At 56.7% G+C, this 15673-nt stretch overlaps 1 protein-coding gene across 3 annotated transcripts in view; it reads left to right on the top strand.

Annotated features, from left to right (window-relative positions):
- Pwwp3a (PWWP domain containing 3A, DNA repair factor) overlaps nt 1–15673 on the top strand; it is a 29860-nt gene that overhangs the window by 11958 nt on the left and 2229 nt on the right. For all 3 annotated transcript variants that reach the window (XM_003460977.5, XM_004999269.4, XM_004999270.4), the window contains exons 4-13: nt 550–620; nt 2599–3384; nt 4419–4517; nt 6693–6763; nt 8607–8683; nt 9163–9223; nt 12052–12127; nt 12437–12487; nt 13267–13703; nt 15214–15302. In XM_003460977.5, the coding sequence (XP_003461025.1) occupies nt 550–620; nt 2599–3384; nt 4419–4517; nt 6693–6763; nt 8607–8683; nt 9163–9223; nt 12052–12127; nt 12437–12487; nt 13267–13703; nt 15214–15302 (1818 nt within the window). The remainder of the gene's footprint in view (nt 1–549; nt 621–2598; nt 3385–4418; nt 4518–6692; nt 6764–8606; nt 8684–9162; nt 9224–12051; nt 12128–12436; nt 12488–13266; nt 13704–15213; nt 15303–15673) is intronic.

Genomic DNA, 15673 nt, shown 5'->3' with positions numbered 1-15673 from the left:
GTCGCCTTCCTCTGTGTCTGGAGGTTCCCCTGCTCACTCCTCCCGTCTCCTGAGCCCGCCTGGCCCCAGCTTGCTTCTCCCCGCGGCTGGGAAGGTAATTGAATACTTGAGTTTAAAAGGAAAACGCATCCTTTTAAACTAAAACACGCCTGCTGGGCTGTAAACAGCTTTTAGTGACATTATCAGCTACTCTGAAAACCCAACAAAGGAGTTATTTGTGTAGTTGAAAGTCGGATTTGCCTCATAAAAGTCACAATTTGAATTCATTTTTACTCTTAACGCCAGCCAACCTTTTCTGTTTTAAAAGAGGAAAAAAAGAAAAAGGAGAAGAAGAAAAAAAAACCCCAACTTCCCCCCACATCCATCAGGGTCCTAGTTGTCTCTAACCTCAGGCAGGCGAATTCCTAGTTGGCTGGGACTTTTGGTGTAAGTGCAAGGTTGAGGAGGAAAATGAATTTAATTCTTTTGTTGTCTAAAGAAAAACATGTTTGAAAATGTCTTTGGCAGCCTTGGCTAGTGGTATGTCACGGTCATTTTCTGTCTCTGCAGAATTAAGGTGAAAAGCACAGAAGTGGAGACCCTGAAGAAGTCTCAGATTGAGAAAATTGCCTCGTGCCTGGGTGAGAGCCTGTTTCCGGGGCCCTTAGGTCTAGTGCGATGAGAGGGAGGGGGTGAAAATTTGAGGACTCAGCGCTGGAGGTAAGAGATTGCCCGGTGCCCGTTCCTGTAGGAGAGTGAAGAAAACGAATCTGTTTCCAGAGGCATTTCTGAAACGTGGCCTGAGAACCAGTCTTACTCTTTTTGTGTGGATGGGTTTTTTTTTTTCTTCCTGAGACAGAATCATACTATGTTGTCCAGGCCGGCCTTGAACTCCTGGTGATCCTCCTGCCTCAGCCTCTTGGGTGCTGGGATGACAGGTGTACATCACCACATGTGGCTTTTTCTTTCGCAGTGCTGGGGATGGAACCCAAAGCCTGGCCTGTGCCAAGCAAACGCTTTACCACTGAGCTACGTCCCCAGCCCTTTTTATTTTTGTTTTGAGACAAGTCTTGCTGAGTTACCCGGGTTGCCCTTGCACCTGTGAGCCTCCTGCCTCAGTTTCCCAAATACGAAGGATGATGGGCACGCACCCTGGTGCCTGGCCATTAGTCCTATTTGATACAAGTTCAAGGCCATCTCTGTCCCTGTGGCCAGCTGTGCTCACAGGACTTGCAGAAGCGCCCCTGTGAGCAGGGTCTTCCTTTCCCTCTGCCCACCCACAGTGGGATGGTAAGGTGACCCTGTCGCCCCCTGGCTGGTCTGTTCCCCACCTGTACTTTGAGGCTGTGTTTGACCTTCCAGAGGGGAGCCCAGGGGAGCAAGGACAGTTGGCCCTGTGCCCAGGGGGTGGCTGGCATCGCCTGCGGCTGTGTTGGCGCCATGGTGGGCGCCTGCGGCGTGGGCCGCCACGCTGGGCGAGTGGGGAGCGGCTCTTCATTTCTTCCTCCATGGTGTGCAATCGAGCATCTTCACTCTTGCATTTCACAGCTGAGAAGTGATTTTGCATGAGCTGTGTCACACCAGCACGCACACACGCATGCACACACACACACACACACACACAGCTCGGGTCTCGGCCCAACAGACCCAAATGCAGAAGAATTGTGTCTCTCTCATAGTGACCAGGTCTGTTCTGCCGGCCAGGAACTGTTGGGTTTTGTGAAAAGGTAGACCCGACTTCTTTCCCACGACATTCATAAAGCTAGACCCAGTTCCCTGGGTCCCCAGGAAAAATTGCCATTGTTGGGAGCCAGTTCCATCGCCGCCTGCCGCAGGTGGCGCTGACCACGTCCCCGATGGCGTCCTTGTCGTGGGTTCCGACTGGGCGGGGGCAGGGGGCCGGCTGGTGACTCGTTGGCGCTTTTAATATTAAACAGGGGCAAAATACTGTTTGGATTGAGGCATTATGCCCGCTGAGTTGTGATATTACATCCATCATCTTGTTCAAATAAGTAGCGCCGTGTCTGTGTGTCGGAATGAATAAATAAAACTTGCGGCGGGAGGATGGGCCCTGCCAGCGGCCCGGCGCGGGCTTTGCTGGCTTTGAAACGCCCTTGCAGGGCAGTGAAGGAAACACCCGGCCCACAATGAGTCTTTTCTGACCGGTGGAGCCTTCCCCTGCCGCCGCCCCCTCCCCCAATACCCTGGCAGCAGCGTCCTGTATTTAGTTGGCATTGGTTTTTATTGACCCTGATTGAATTTGAAATTGTAAGGCAGAGAGAGGATTTGCAAAACATTTGAATACATTTTGTTCACAGTGGTGTTTTGTAACTTGGAGGAATTTATCTTTTCAGCCAATCAGGTTAAGGTCAGTACATCTAAAAAAAAAAAAAAAACTTAAAAAAAAAAAAGGTCGCCAGCCCTGGATGAATGGCTGTTCTGCAGCTTTGTTCCCTTTTCAGGGGAGAGCGAGGGATGTCAGGCCTGCCCTTCACTCCCTCGCGGACGTGGGCTGGTGGTGACAGTTGCACAGCGCGGAGCGTTGGAGGCCAGGCTGTGACGGTTGTCCGCGTGCGTCCCTGGCCCTAACTGGGTGCCCTGTCCTTCCTGTCACCGCAGCCTCGCAGCATGAGGTCCCCGCCGCACCCCTGGAGGAGCTGACCTACCGACGCTCGCTGCGGGTGGCCCTGGATGTCCTGAACGAGGACAGCAGCTGGAGCCGGCAAAGCCCCGCGAGGAGAAGCGGGTCCAACGAATGTCGCCGGGAGAAGCAGCCCACCGAGGCCGCCTCCTCCCTCCGAAACTCTCCCTCTTTCTTCCGGGAAGATGCCTCCGCCGGTTCCCGTCCGTCCACTGCGGAAAAAGACCCTGAGTTCAAAGTGGACCCCAAGAAAGGGCTGGGGAAAAGCGAGGCCCCAGGGACCCTGTCCGCGGCTCCAGCTGGAGCCAGCCCTCGGGATGGCAGCGAGTGGGGCCACCGCACGGGTCACACTCTTGCCAAGAGGAGAGGGAGGAATTTGGCCCAGAGATCGGGTCGGTGCCAGGAGGAGGCATCTGCCCTTTGTGGGCCACCGAGTGAGGAGCCAGGCACAGGCCAGACCTCGCCGCCCCGAGCCCGGGAGGATGATCCATGCGCCCGAGCTGAAGGACACGACCCCGGTTTGCCATCCGGCAGCCTCACGGTGGTCCCAGCTCCAGAGAGGGCTGCAGAGCCCCCTGCAAAGAGGCCGCGCCTGAGGCCACCTGTCACCCCACTGGAGCGGGAGCTGTCCCTTGGGCTGCGGCCCAGGGCGAACATGACCCTGCGAAGCACTGCCACTGGCCCTTGTTCCCCAGACACCGCGGTAGAGGACACGCAGCCCCCTTGCCTCCAGGATGGTGGCAGCAGCGACAGGCTGGAGGAAGGTAACAGGCACAGGGTGACCGTCCCTATCTGCCAGCCCGGGAAGGGAAGCTGGAGCCGGGCTCCACAGCCTGGCAGGCGGGCACTGGGGTATTTTTAACCGGATTGTAGTGAAACCATCACCAGAATAGATCGTGGGCAGAGATTTCTCATTCCTTTGTGTTTGTCTCCCCGCTGAGCTATAATTCCTTCCAACTTCTCCCAAATATTTGTTTTAATTTTTGTTTCGGACTAGAGGGTGGGGGAGCCCAGCGCAGGCTGCTCTGGTGATGCTGAGGAAGTGGGGGGCTGGGGGAGCACTGTGTCCCAGGCCCCGAGGAGCTGCCGTTTATTCTTTGAAACCATGCTTGGCATGAATGCTGTCCCCTCTGAGAGGCAGGGTGGGCCAAAGGGGTGGCAAAGGCCCAATTCCAGGAGCTCCCCCACGGGCGGCCCCGTGCACGCTGGCTTTTCCTGGCTTAACCTCACCGGTGTCCGTGGCTCCCTTGAAATGCTAATGCTGACATCCAGCCTGCTGTCTGGCTGCTCCGGCCTCGGCCGCGGCTGCGGCAGACACAGGACGGGATCTCAGCGTCTGCTGACCTCTTGCTTGAGACAGTGTCCCTGTGCCTGCAACAGCTGCAGGGAGCCTGTCCTCTCCCTTGCCAGGGAAGCAACTTGACCTGTCCCCTTTGCAGTTAGCTCTGGGACCCTGGGACCCCCTCTTGTGTTCCCCTCAGTGCTTTGTGCTGTGAAGGAAAGGAGGAAACCCCACCCAGGGCTGCTGCCCCACGGTGACCTCTGTCTCTTAGGACATGAAAGGTTGGCCCTGTCCCTGTCTGTTTAGGCCATGTCTTATTTTTCTCAAAAATGCCCTCTATGCACAAGGACCGGAGTCCCACTCACAGCACCGAGGAGAGAATCGGGCACTGTACTCCATCCGGGGTGCCCTGTGCAGATGGGGGAGTATGGGGCTTTTCCTGTTAGGTTGATACAGCCCAGGTGCCTCTCCGGGGACAGTGCCTCACGGTGACAGTGTCCCCTCCTGTTCTGGCAGACCTTCAAGCTTCCCAGGAGCACCCAGAGTTTAATTCCAGCAACCCCACCGTGGAGGAAGAGGAGGAGGAGGAGCCTCCGAGAATCCTCTTGTATCACGGTAGGAGAGGACGGGGCTGGGCCTCAGGCTGGGCCAGCAGTGTGGATGGGGACAGTTAGCATACAGGGAAAATGGGCTGCTGTCCCCAAGATCGTACCTGCGCCTCCCAGAGGGGTCCCTACCATCTAGTGTGTCTGTGTGCTACCCTGGCATGGGGGTCGATGAGCGGGGCCGTGTTCTCGTCCTACACAAAGAGAAGAAAAGGGGGTTCCCAGAGAGAGCGCCCTGCGCTGGCCGGCAGCTCTGAAGCCCGGGTCCTCCTGTGCCCCTTTCTAGGGAAGAGGATGCCAAGGAAGAGAGGGGCTCTGTGGCCTGCCCCCCTTTGGGCGTGGCCGTACACTGCCTCACCGCAGCTGGCCATGGTGGCCTCGGTGCAGGGACAGCTAGCTGTCCTATACCCCCCACCCCAAAGCCATGTTGCCACAGGGCCATCGGGGTGCAGAGGCTCAGTGGCAGACAGGGAAGCCAGGGTGGAACGGAGCGCCTCAGTGGGTGCATCTGGCTTTACCTGGGGCGACGGTGGCCGCTCATCTGGCGAGAACAACAGGTTCCAAGCCTGTACGGGGTGTCCGGGGACCCATCGCCAGTGTTCTACACCGGGGGCACCCGCAGGGCTGCAGCCCAAGTGCGCGTGCGCGTGGGCCCGGGTTTGCTTCGTGGCTGGCCCTTTGTTCAGCTGCTGGGTGCGTGTCGTCCTCCACAGGAACACCCGTGCAGCTCTTTTTTTTCTCTGGTTTTCTTTGTTTTTTTTTTGTTCTTTACGAACCACGGACTCAGACTTTTTTTTTTGCATTTCCCTATGGTCCGGTTGTCTGTAGTGGTGACCGGTTCCCTGTTTGTCGCCAGGTCACCCTGTACCCAGCCTTCCCTCAGCAGCCTGTCCCCTCCCCTCCCACAGTGGTGGCTGCTTCTGTCCCCCTGCGGTGGCCTTCTGGAGAGTCGCCTCCCGGATCCATTCTCCCGTGGCTGTGATCGCCTTGGGAGGACCCTAGGACGTCCGCTACCACCAGCCGGGGTCGGGGTGACCCGGGTCAGCCTCACACCCACAGCACTGCCATGGTTTCTCCTACTAGTGCCAGATCCGGGCTCCGTTCCCAGGGGGTCTTGGATGTCACCCGCTGGGCGAGCCTGGCCCTGAGCCCTGAGCCCAGCTGGGGTGTGTGCCAGCCCCTGGGGCTTGAGGAAGCCCAGTGTCTCTGCAAAGGGGCATCTTTGCAAGGGGACATCCCCTGCTGGAGTCACAGCCTTTCCTGCCTGGCATCCCTTTCCGTGCGGCTTTTATTTTTACTGTTTTTACTTCACAGCCAAATACTTGGCTTCCTCCCCTGCTCCCCGGTCAGATGGCCGTGACCCCATAGATTCAGGAATGGCTGCAGCTTTCTAGTGGTTTTCCTGTTGGGGGGTTTTAAATTTTTAGATAATTCACTTATCCTGGGGATTTTCTTTTTCTTTTTGTTTCTTGTCTTTTTTTTTTATTTCTTCAGTTACTCTTTTTGGTTTTGTGAGGCGGAGCTGCCCTGCCTCAGCCTCCTGGGATGCCTGGCGGTGGGATTGTGTGTAGAGAGAAAGTTTTTGTTTGTAAAACAAATTTTTGATTCCTTTGTGACTTGAATGATTTCCCTCCCGTCTGAAGACCTCCTTTCTCAGGCACGCATGTTCCAAAGGCGCTCCTGGGCCTGGCGCTCACCGGTTGCCGAGAGCCAGTTTCTCTGTCCTCCTGCGCTCTTTCATTTCACAGCTTTTGGAGCTGTGAAACACACAAAAGTTGTGTTTCGGAGTATTGTTGCGCATTTGTTTGAGGTTTACAGAAGTTGCAAATACAGGAGCCGGGGCCCCTTCTACCGCTCTGGACGTCTCCCGCCACCCCGGCCCTGTGGTCGCCGCCAGGGCACCTGCATTGCACCACACAGAGCCACTGTCGTGTGCCGTGGGGTCTCCCAACTGGCAGTGCCCCCGGGGACACGGGTGACGGTGCTGCCTCAGAGAGGCTGGCGACCTCGGGGGTGACTTGTGTTCAGACCGGGGTTGGTAGTGTCCGGAGGACTGGGTTTTTTCTCAAGTTGCTATGCTTACTCCCTGATAAGGGTTTGCCTTGTCTCTTTTTTCTTTTTGTTTTTGTCTTTCTTTCTTTCTTTCTTTCTTTCTTTCTTTCTTTCTTTCATTCATTCATTCTAGAACCACGTTCATTTGAAGTAGGAATGCTGGTGTGGCTTAAATACCAAAAATACCCGTTCTGGCCAGCAGTGGTAAGAGTCACCTCTGTCCCCTCTCAGCAGCTGGTCTCTGTGTCCAGGGCTCCCCCATCCTCTGCCCTGGGCGGGTGGGTGTCCAGCTTTTGCGATTGCTGGGAACCTTGGCGGAGTGGCGGGACGCAAGACCAGGGACCCAATTCCCTGACACAGGGGCTCGAACACTCGGGAGCAGTTTAGTGTGAGGTGCACAGGCCAAATTCATAGCAGGTGGACCTAGGAAAACCTCCTTAAAAACAGCGTAGTATGCTGGGCACAGTGGTACGTACTTGGCATCCCAGCACTTTGTGGAAGCTGAGGCAGGGGGATCACCAGGTTCCAGCCTAGCCCAGGCAACTTACTAATTTAATTTGGCAAGACCCTGTCGGACAAAGGCTCGGGGTGTAGGTCAGGGATAAGCCCTGGGGTCCAGTCCTCAGTACCACTAAAAGTCAAACAATGTCAGCTTTTGCTCATGTTAAATATTGTGCAATTCAAAACTTTTTCCCCCCAGTAAAGCTGACCAATGTAGGTTTTGTGGCCAGGTGGCCACACCCGGGTGGCCGGTTTTGTGGCTTGTAGGAAGAGGTGCTTGCAGGTAAGTAGGAGTTTGCTTGTGGGTTCAGTGAGCCCAGGCAAGGCTCAGCTCAGCTTTGCTCTGTCCATGTGTCTGTGTGCTGGTTATTTTGGGGGGACCAAGGGTGTTGGGTCCTTTTTTTTTCTAAGGACCTTTTTTTTTTCCTTTGCATCTAGGACCCTTTTTTTCCTCTTTCATATTTTTCCCCTCATGTTCCCTTTCTGACTGTTTGAGGTGCAGTTGTTGAAGGATCTTTTCTTTTTCTTTTTCTTTTTTTGGTACTGGTGATCAGACTCACCACTTTTTCCTTGCCAGGCAGGCGCTCTGCTGCAGCACTAATTTCCAGGCCCAGTGATTGAAGTTTTAATTTAAATTTTTTTTTTTTGCTTTTAAATTTAACTTTTTTATTTTTTGCAGTTCTGGGGATGCACCCAGGACCTGCTATTGGCTCAGCAGACCCCCAGGCCGGGCTGTTTATAATTTTTTTTCATCAAGAAGCCATGACGTTTCTGTCCGGGAGGTTTTTTTTGTTCTGCGGTCAGCAGGTGACGCTCATGCTGTGTTACCGGCCCTGACCTGAGCCACACCACCAAGGCGCCCCCACACGGGCCGCTGAGGTGACAGAAAAGGCAGGGCTCGGTCCATGCATGCAGCCGAGCGGGGACTCCCGGGAGCCCCTCGGCCTGGCTGGAGGGAGTCGGTGTGCATGACCCCTCCTGGCCTCCCTGCAGCTTTCTGCCGAGTCCAGATCTGGGGTCCCTGCTGGCCTGGTGGTCACTCGGGTGCCCGGGTCTGATGGGTTGGGGATGTGGCTCAGTGGCCGAGCTCTTTCCTTGCATGTACAGGGCCCTGAGTTGGCTCCCCAGCGCCATGAACAGCAGCAGGGTGGAAAACAGACTGTGATATGGTGCCTTGCCAGGCTGCTGGAGCCAGCCCTGCGCAGGGCCTGAGAGCTGGGCACAGTCGCGCATGCCTGTCATCCTGCAGTAGGAAGGCTGAGGCAGGACGCTCGATGTTGAGTTCAAGGCCAGCCCGGCCTTGGGGGGAGACCCTCAGGACCCCCCAAAAAAGAGACTTAAACAGAAACCCTGGGTTTGGCTTCAGTGCGACACTGCACAAAGCAGCCCGGGTCCCCAGGCTGTATGTAGCGCTCCGACCTGGTCACGTCCCCTGTGCCCCTTCTCAAGATTATGTGGCGGTGGGGGTGGGGCTGGGTGCCTGAAATCCACAGCCCGGCCCCACGAGTGCTTGTGACGCTGTTTTCTGGGATGACCCCCCCCCCAGGTCAAAAGTGTGAAGCGGCGGGAGAAGAAAGCAAGTGTGCTCTTCATTGAGCGGGATATGAACCCCAAAGGACGCGGGTACAGAAAGCCCTGCCCTTTGTGTAATGGGGGGACCTGGGTGCGGGTTGTGAGCCCGGTGGGACGGGGAGGGGCTCCAGTCAGCCCCCAGCAGCTGGAGGAGACGCCCCGTCTCTTTTTCCCATTTCCTAGCCTAAACAGTCTCTGCGGGGTCCCCCTTAGTAAAGCTTAGTGGCCGGCTCCGGTCCCCTGCCTAAGCCCAGAGCTGCCACGCCCCCCCCCCCAGCTGTCAGCCAGACACTGTGGAGCTGAATTCTGTTGGCTCTTGGTGCTTCCTCTGATGGCCACTGGGGTATGGGCGAGGGACTGGGGCCCCTGTCACCCCCAACCCCAAGGACCTGTGATTGTTTGCTAAAGTCACTGCCACCATTAGCTCCAGGCCTGGCTCCACGGAGTCCCTCAAGCCACTAGAAGAGTCCACGTGGGGGGCCCAGGATGAAGTCCCTGCCAGCTAAATGTCCCCTCTGTCCATTCCCCAGCATCACTGTGTCGCTCCGGAGACTGAAGCACTTTGACTGTAAGGAGAAGCAAGCGCTCCTGGTAGGTGTGGTCAGTCCTGGCCGAGCTGGGCAGTTGCTGGCCCTGTCTCTGTGTTTTAGAGGGGACCACAGTGGGGCCCGGGCAGGCAGGGTGGGGAGCCCAGGCGCAGGGCTGCTGTTTATGGGTTCAGTGGACAGAGCCCTGGAGCTGAGAGCTCGGAAGCCAAGTCCCTGTTCCAGGCTGTTGTGCTGGGTTTGAGGGTCGGTGTGGAGCTGGCTGCTCACAGCACCCCTGGGGAGGTTTTCCCCCGGAAGACGCTTGTGTGACACAGTCAAGCTGTCCAGTGGGAAAATACCTTTGAGCCAGGGGCCGTGGCACACACTTGTACATCCCGGGTACTCAGGAGGCTGAGGCAGGAGGTTTGCAAACTGAAGGCCCACCTACCTGGGCAGTTCAGCAAGATCCTATCTCAAAATCAAAGAAAAAAAAAAGACGGCTGGAGGTGGGGAAGCCCTGGGTTCCTTTGCAATGGAAAAAAATTCATTTCATTTCGTTTTATCTCTTTTTGGCGGCTCAGCCAGGGCCGTGCTGGCCTCGGGGTTTACGGCTGCTGCTCTGAGGACCTGAAGTTTCATGTGGAGCCTGTGGGTGCCGGGTGTGTCCTGCGGAGCAGGGGGCTCTTTATGGTGACCACTGTGGATTTCTTTCTCTCTTTGTTGGGGATGAACCCCAAGGTCTCCTATGTGCCAAGTGTGCGCTCACCGCTAGCTACACAGTCAGCTCCCCATTTCTTCTTTTTCTTTTTTTTACGTTTTATTTTGTGACAAGGTCTCCGTAAGTCACGGCAGTCCCAGGCTGGGCTCAAACTTGTGATGGCGAGCGTCACCATGTAATGCTCCTATTTCCGTTTGCTGAGCTCCAGTTCTTTGATCCCTGGCTGGTCTGCCTGTCCCTGAGGTTCCGAGCCTGACCCTCTTTCGCTTGCTTCCTGTGAGTTGGAACCGCAGCCCACTGCAGAGCCCCCGAGCAGCCCTGGGCTGGTCTTGGTGTTGGCAGCGGGCGGCATCGGGGCTTTGGCGCGCTCCCCTTGTTTCAGATCCACACACAAAGGAGGCGGGGGCAGCGGCTCCTGAGGGCCCTGCGCTCATCCTGGAGGTGTTGGTTCTGCTCCGGGGGCCTGGGACAGTGCCCCCAAAGCAGGAGGAGGTGTGGGCACAGGTGAGGGCAGTGTCTGCTTCCCTGAGGCTTACGCACCTCACACACACAGAGCACATTTATCACCCAAAATCTGTGCGCTGAGAAAATCAGGCCTTACCTGTGAGGTGACCCTGACGCACAGAGTGTCTGGTGGCCAGTACCTTGTGTTTGCTTTCTCTTTGTGATGTTGGGGTCGAACCCAAAGGTCCTCTACCACTGAGCTATGTCCTCTGCTGTTTTTTTTTTTTTTCTTCTTTCCTTTTTATCGGTACCGGGGATCAAACTCACGACTGCCTGCTTGCAAGGCAGGTGTTTATGCCATTGAGCTAAATCCCCAGCCCCTTTTTTCTTTTTTGTCTTTTTTTTTTTTTTAAGAGACAGGGTCTCACTATATTGCCCAGGCTGGAGTGCAGTGGCTATTCACAGGCGCGATCTCAGCACAGAGTTTTGACCTGCTCCGTTTCCGACCTGGGCCGGTTCACCCCTCCTTAGGCAACCTGGTGATCCCCCGCTCCCGGGAGGTCACCATATTGATGCCGAACTTAGTGCGGACACCTGATCAGCATAGCGCGCTGCAGCCCAGAACTCCTGGACTCAAGCGATCTCCCACCTCAGCCTCCCGAGTAGCTGGGACTACTGGTGTGCGCCACCACGCCCGGCGCCTTTTTGTCTTTTTGAGACAGGGTCTTGCTATGCAGTTCAGGCTGGCCTTGAGCTCACTTTTGGAGCCCAGGCTGGTCTTGAACTCACAACTATCCTCCTGCCTTAGCTTCCTTAATGCTGGGGTTACAGCTGTGCACCGTTACCCACAGCTTCTTTTAAGGCAGTCTTGCTGACCTGCTGGAGCTGAGCTAAAAAACTGTGGTTCTCCTGCCAAGCAGCTGGGGTGACCTTCGGGTGGTGCCACGCCCGGTTGGTTAGCATCCTTTCCCCTGGGGAAAACACTTCAGTCCTCTCTTCAGCACGTGGGGCTGGCATGTCACTCTGTGTCACTCATGTGAGGCTTTAGGCTTGAGCCCCAGTACCGAAAATATTGAAGTGGTCAGGGTTGAGGCCTCTGAGGGGCAGTTATGGGAAGGCTGTTCGTCTGCCGGGTGCTGGGCACTGCCTGGGGGTTTCAGCCCACTGGGTGACCAGGTGGGCCCTGTGCAGTGGCTGGGGGGCCCTTCCCTGGTCTCCTGTGCTCCCCTGGAGTTGCAGTCGCTTGCTCTGGTCTCCAATGCCAGCAGTAAACCCTTCTTGTCCCCATTGTGACTGTATTTGTAGACAGACAGGTCACGGTGCCAGGTATCCCACCCTGAGGTTCCCTATGATGCCACCCGGCTCTGTAGAGCTACCTTTCAGCTGCCAGAGTGGGATGGGGTTGTGGGCATTATTCTCCAAGGATAGCACGTCCCTGGTGACCTTGCCGTGTCCCTGGCAATGTGAGCCTGCAACACATGGGCATATCACTCCCTCCGATGGCTGTTGTGACATCTGTGTCTGTCTGGGGACAACATCAACCTCTCCCGAGGCTTGCCGGAGCGACAGGGTTATGGGTGGATGTGGACCAGCAGTTTAGGGCCCACACCAGGCCCTTCAGAGGAATGGGACCCCAAGGCTGGGGAACTTGAGGGCCCCCCAAGGCCCCCCAGAGGTCCAGAACTCTGTGGCTCGACCCCTGCTGATGCCTCGCCATCTGGGGCTTGCAGGACAAAGCCAGAGAGGACTTCGACCAGGCCATCGGTTGCTGTGTGTCTCTCATCACCGACTACCGGGTGCGGTTAGGTATGTGGGGTGCCCCCGGAGGGCAGAGAGAACCCTGGGGCTGACCTGCGGCTCGCAGGCACCTCTCCCAAGCCAAGATGAAGTGGGGCCGGGATTTTAGCTCTGCTGCAAAGCGCCTGGCTGGCAAGCTCAGGGTCCTGTTTGATCCCTGTATCCCCCAAAAAAGATGAACTGGGAATAACCTCGGGTTAGAGGATGAGGTGTGCTAAATCTGCCATTTGGGAACACGGGGTGCAGAGGAGGGAGGGAGCCGGGTGCAGGCCCTGCAGCCCCGGGTCTGAGCGTCGCCCCTCCTCCCCCGCTCTGCAGGCTGCGGCTCCTTCGCTGGCTCCTTCCTGGAATACTTCGCTGCCGACATCAGTAAGTCCGAGTGGGCTTCGCTGCTTCTCAGCCCTCTAGAGGCTGTGGTCTTCCGAGGCTGCGGCTGTGGGATGGCTTTGCCAGGCTCAGTGCCACCCGCATTCCAGTTGAACCCAGTGACCCCGAGTGCCCCTGACCGTGAGCTGCCCTTGCCTGCCTGGGACCTGTGGGCTGCCACCGCCAGGTCCTCCACAAACCTGGGTCCTGTTTTTCTGCTGTGACGGCTGGCCACGGGGTCAGGCAGCTTAGGAGTGCTGCCTGCATACTAGAATGTCCACCAGGGCTTTGCACAGCCAACCCGTTATTTTTAGTTTGTTTACGTGTTTTATTTATTTATCTTTTTTGAGACAGGCTTGTTATGTAATTTCTCTGATTTGGTAAACGTAAAGGGCTGTGTTAGGAGCGAGAGATCAGGGATCCTGTCAGTGGGAAAGGTCTTGGTTTGGTGTTTTTTTTTAAATCTTTAAATTTTTTGTTTTATTTTATTTTTTGGTGTTGGTTTTTGAGACAGGGTCTTCATATATAATCCAGCCTGGCTTTGAAATCACTATGTAGCCCAGGCTGGTCATGAACTCTGAGTCCTCCTGCCTCAGCAGGGATCACAGGTGTGTGCCGGCGAGCTCGGCACAGGAGGGGTCTTTAGGAGTCCGACCATCGATCTGGTCCCTGTCCCCTGCCCCAGTTCTGCTGGTTCTCGCCCAGCTGCTTCTCTGTGAGCCTGGCTTACTCAGGAGTGGGGTACAGGCGGCCAACATCCAACGCTGAGCGCTTCCCCCCAGGTTACCCTGTCCGGAAGTCCATCCAGCAGGACGCCAAGGGTACCAGGTTCCCCCAGCTGAGCAGAGGGGACCCCGAGGAACCGGAGGGCAACAGCCCCCTGGGGTGGCAGCGGCCCTGCAAGAAGGTACTGCCTGACCGCTCGCGGGCTGCCCGGGACCGCGCCAACCAGAAGCTGGTGGAGTACATCGTGAAGACCCGGGGTGCTGAGAGCCACCTGCACGCCATCCTGAAGAACGGCAAGCCGTCGAGGTGGCTGAAGATGTTCCTGAGCTCGGGCCAGTATGTGACGTGCATGGAGACCTACCTGGAGGACGAGGAGCAGCTGGAGCGCGTGGTGAAGTACCTGCAGGGCGTCTACCAGGACATGGATGGCGACAAGCTGGCCCGCGCCAGGGGCGACCGCATCCGCTTCATCCTCGACGTGCTGCTGCCCGAGGTGAGTGGCGGGGTGGGTGGGGACGCCAGGCCCACTGCCCTGTGGCGCTCCAGAGCCTGCCTGCCCTTCGGCCGCTCGGCCGCATTGCGGGTCAGGGGACAGGGCTCCTGGGTCTCAGCCTCACCATTGACCCTCAGGGCAAGTGTGTGGCAAGTGCCGTGCTCTGGCTAGGTCACCCGGGAGGAAGGGTTCCTGGCAGGCACATGGCACCACCTGTGATCCCAGCTGCTTGGAGGCGGAGGCAGGAGGATCCCAAGTTTGAGCACAGCCTGGGCCACTTAGGAAACCCTGTTTCAAATAAGTAACAAAAGGACTGGGCTCGGGGCTTAGGGGCAGAGCCCAGTGGTAGAGGGGTTCAGTCCTCACTCGAGCCATAGAAAATGTTCTTACCCCGTTCTTACAGCTCTGGCTGTGACCTTGAGCATGGCTGTGACCTTGGGCCAGGCTCAGGGCTCAGGAGAGGGCATGTGGGGTGCACACTAGGATCAGCAGAGAGCACTGGCAAAGTCACTGGGCCTTGGGGTTGGCAGGACCTTTTTCTTTTGTACCTGGAATCAAACTCACGACCTCGCACTTGCCAGGCAGGTGCTGTGCCCCTGAGCTAAATCCTCAACCCCAGAATCCGTCAGCGGGGTCAAAAATAACCTAGCGCAGTCAGCTCTGCTTGGTGTCCCACATTATTTTAGGGGAGCAGGAAAACCTCCCACTCTTTTTACCCTTAAGTGTCCTGTAAAGCTGGACCTGGGCTGTGTTTGGGGACACCGATGGCTGTCACACCTCTGGGAGCTCCTGGCCTGGAGCAGTGCAGTCAGGAACGCTGCCTGGCCCCTGCAGTGCCCAGGAAGCTCACCCCAGAGGAGACCTGGCCCCAGCTCCCCAGTGCCGGACCCGGGTGGGCACCTGCTCTGTGCTGTACACAGTGTCTTTGTTGCCATCAGTTTTTCTCTATTTGAGACAGTGTCTTGTTATGTAACCCAGGCCGGGTTGACGCTGCAGTCCTCCTGCCTCAGCCTCTCGTTCTGGGAATAACAGGCATTGTTTTTTTTGAGTACAGGGTCCTGCTAAGGCACCTAGGCTGGGCTGAAATTTGAAATCTTTCCGTCCCAGCTTCCAAGAATTACAGGCGCGCACTGCAGTGCTCAGCTGCCCCTTACTCTATCTTGTAGGGTTTTTTTTGTGTATGAGTATGTATTCCGCTTTGGGTTATTTTTAATAGTAAGCTCTCAGGTTTTCAAAAATGCCCTGGTGAGATTGAGCTGTGTTTTTTTTTTTTTAACGGGTACCAGGGATCAAACTCATGATCGCTCACTTGCAAAGCAGGCACTTAACCACTGAGCTAAATCCCCAGCCCGAGCTGTGCTTTTTACTCCCTGCCATTAATGACACAAACTCTCATCTCCAGTCCAAAAGGAAGTGTTGGGGTTCGGCTTGGGAATTTCAGTGGAGACAGAGCTGCCTGGTGTGCAGCCAGAGCCACTGCCCCAGTCCAGTGCTCTATGTCCTCTTACAGGCCATCATCTGTGCCATCTCTGCCGTGGACGCTGTGGACTACAAGACAGCCGAGGAGAAGTACATAAAGGGCCCATCGCTTGGCTACCGGTAGGCTGTGCCTTTAACCCGGCCGCTGGCGTTCCTGGTGGCAGACGTCCCCGTCATCCTAGGGGGGCTTGGCAGGCAGTGGCCAGGAGCTCTGAGCTGGCCTGTGGAGGCAAGCTGGACCCAAGCCAGGCCCTTGCCTGGGAGCAGCCCGCCCTGGCCCCAGGTCCCCCCGGCCTGGCAACCGGGTCGCGTGCTCGGCGGCATCCCTGACTGCGGCTCCCTAATCTCCTGCGTGGGGGTGGGCACGTTCTGGGTTTTCTCCCCGCTGCGCCAGCCTCGTGGCTGGAGGAGAAAAGAGTGAAATTAAGAAGCAGCCTCTGCTCTGGGCAGGAGTGAAGGCTGTGATCAAGATGTTTCCGCACATCCCGCCG

The sequence above is a fragment of the Cavia porcellus genome, unplaced genomic scaffold (assembly GCF_034190915.1).
Source record: "Cavia porcellus strain 051 isolate PalLab524CR breed Dunkin Hartley unplaced genomic scaffold, mCavPor4.1 scaffold_17, whole genome shotgun sequence".
In the NCBI taxonomy this organism is placed as follows: Eukaryota; Metazoa; Chordata; class Mammalia; order Rodentia; family Caviidae; genus Cavia; species Cavia porcellus.
The sequence above is the reverse complement of the archived record's forward strand: the minus strand, read 5'-3'. Positions and strand labels throughout refer to the sequence as shown.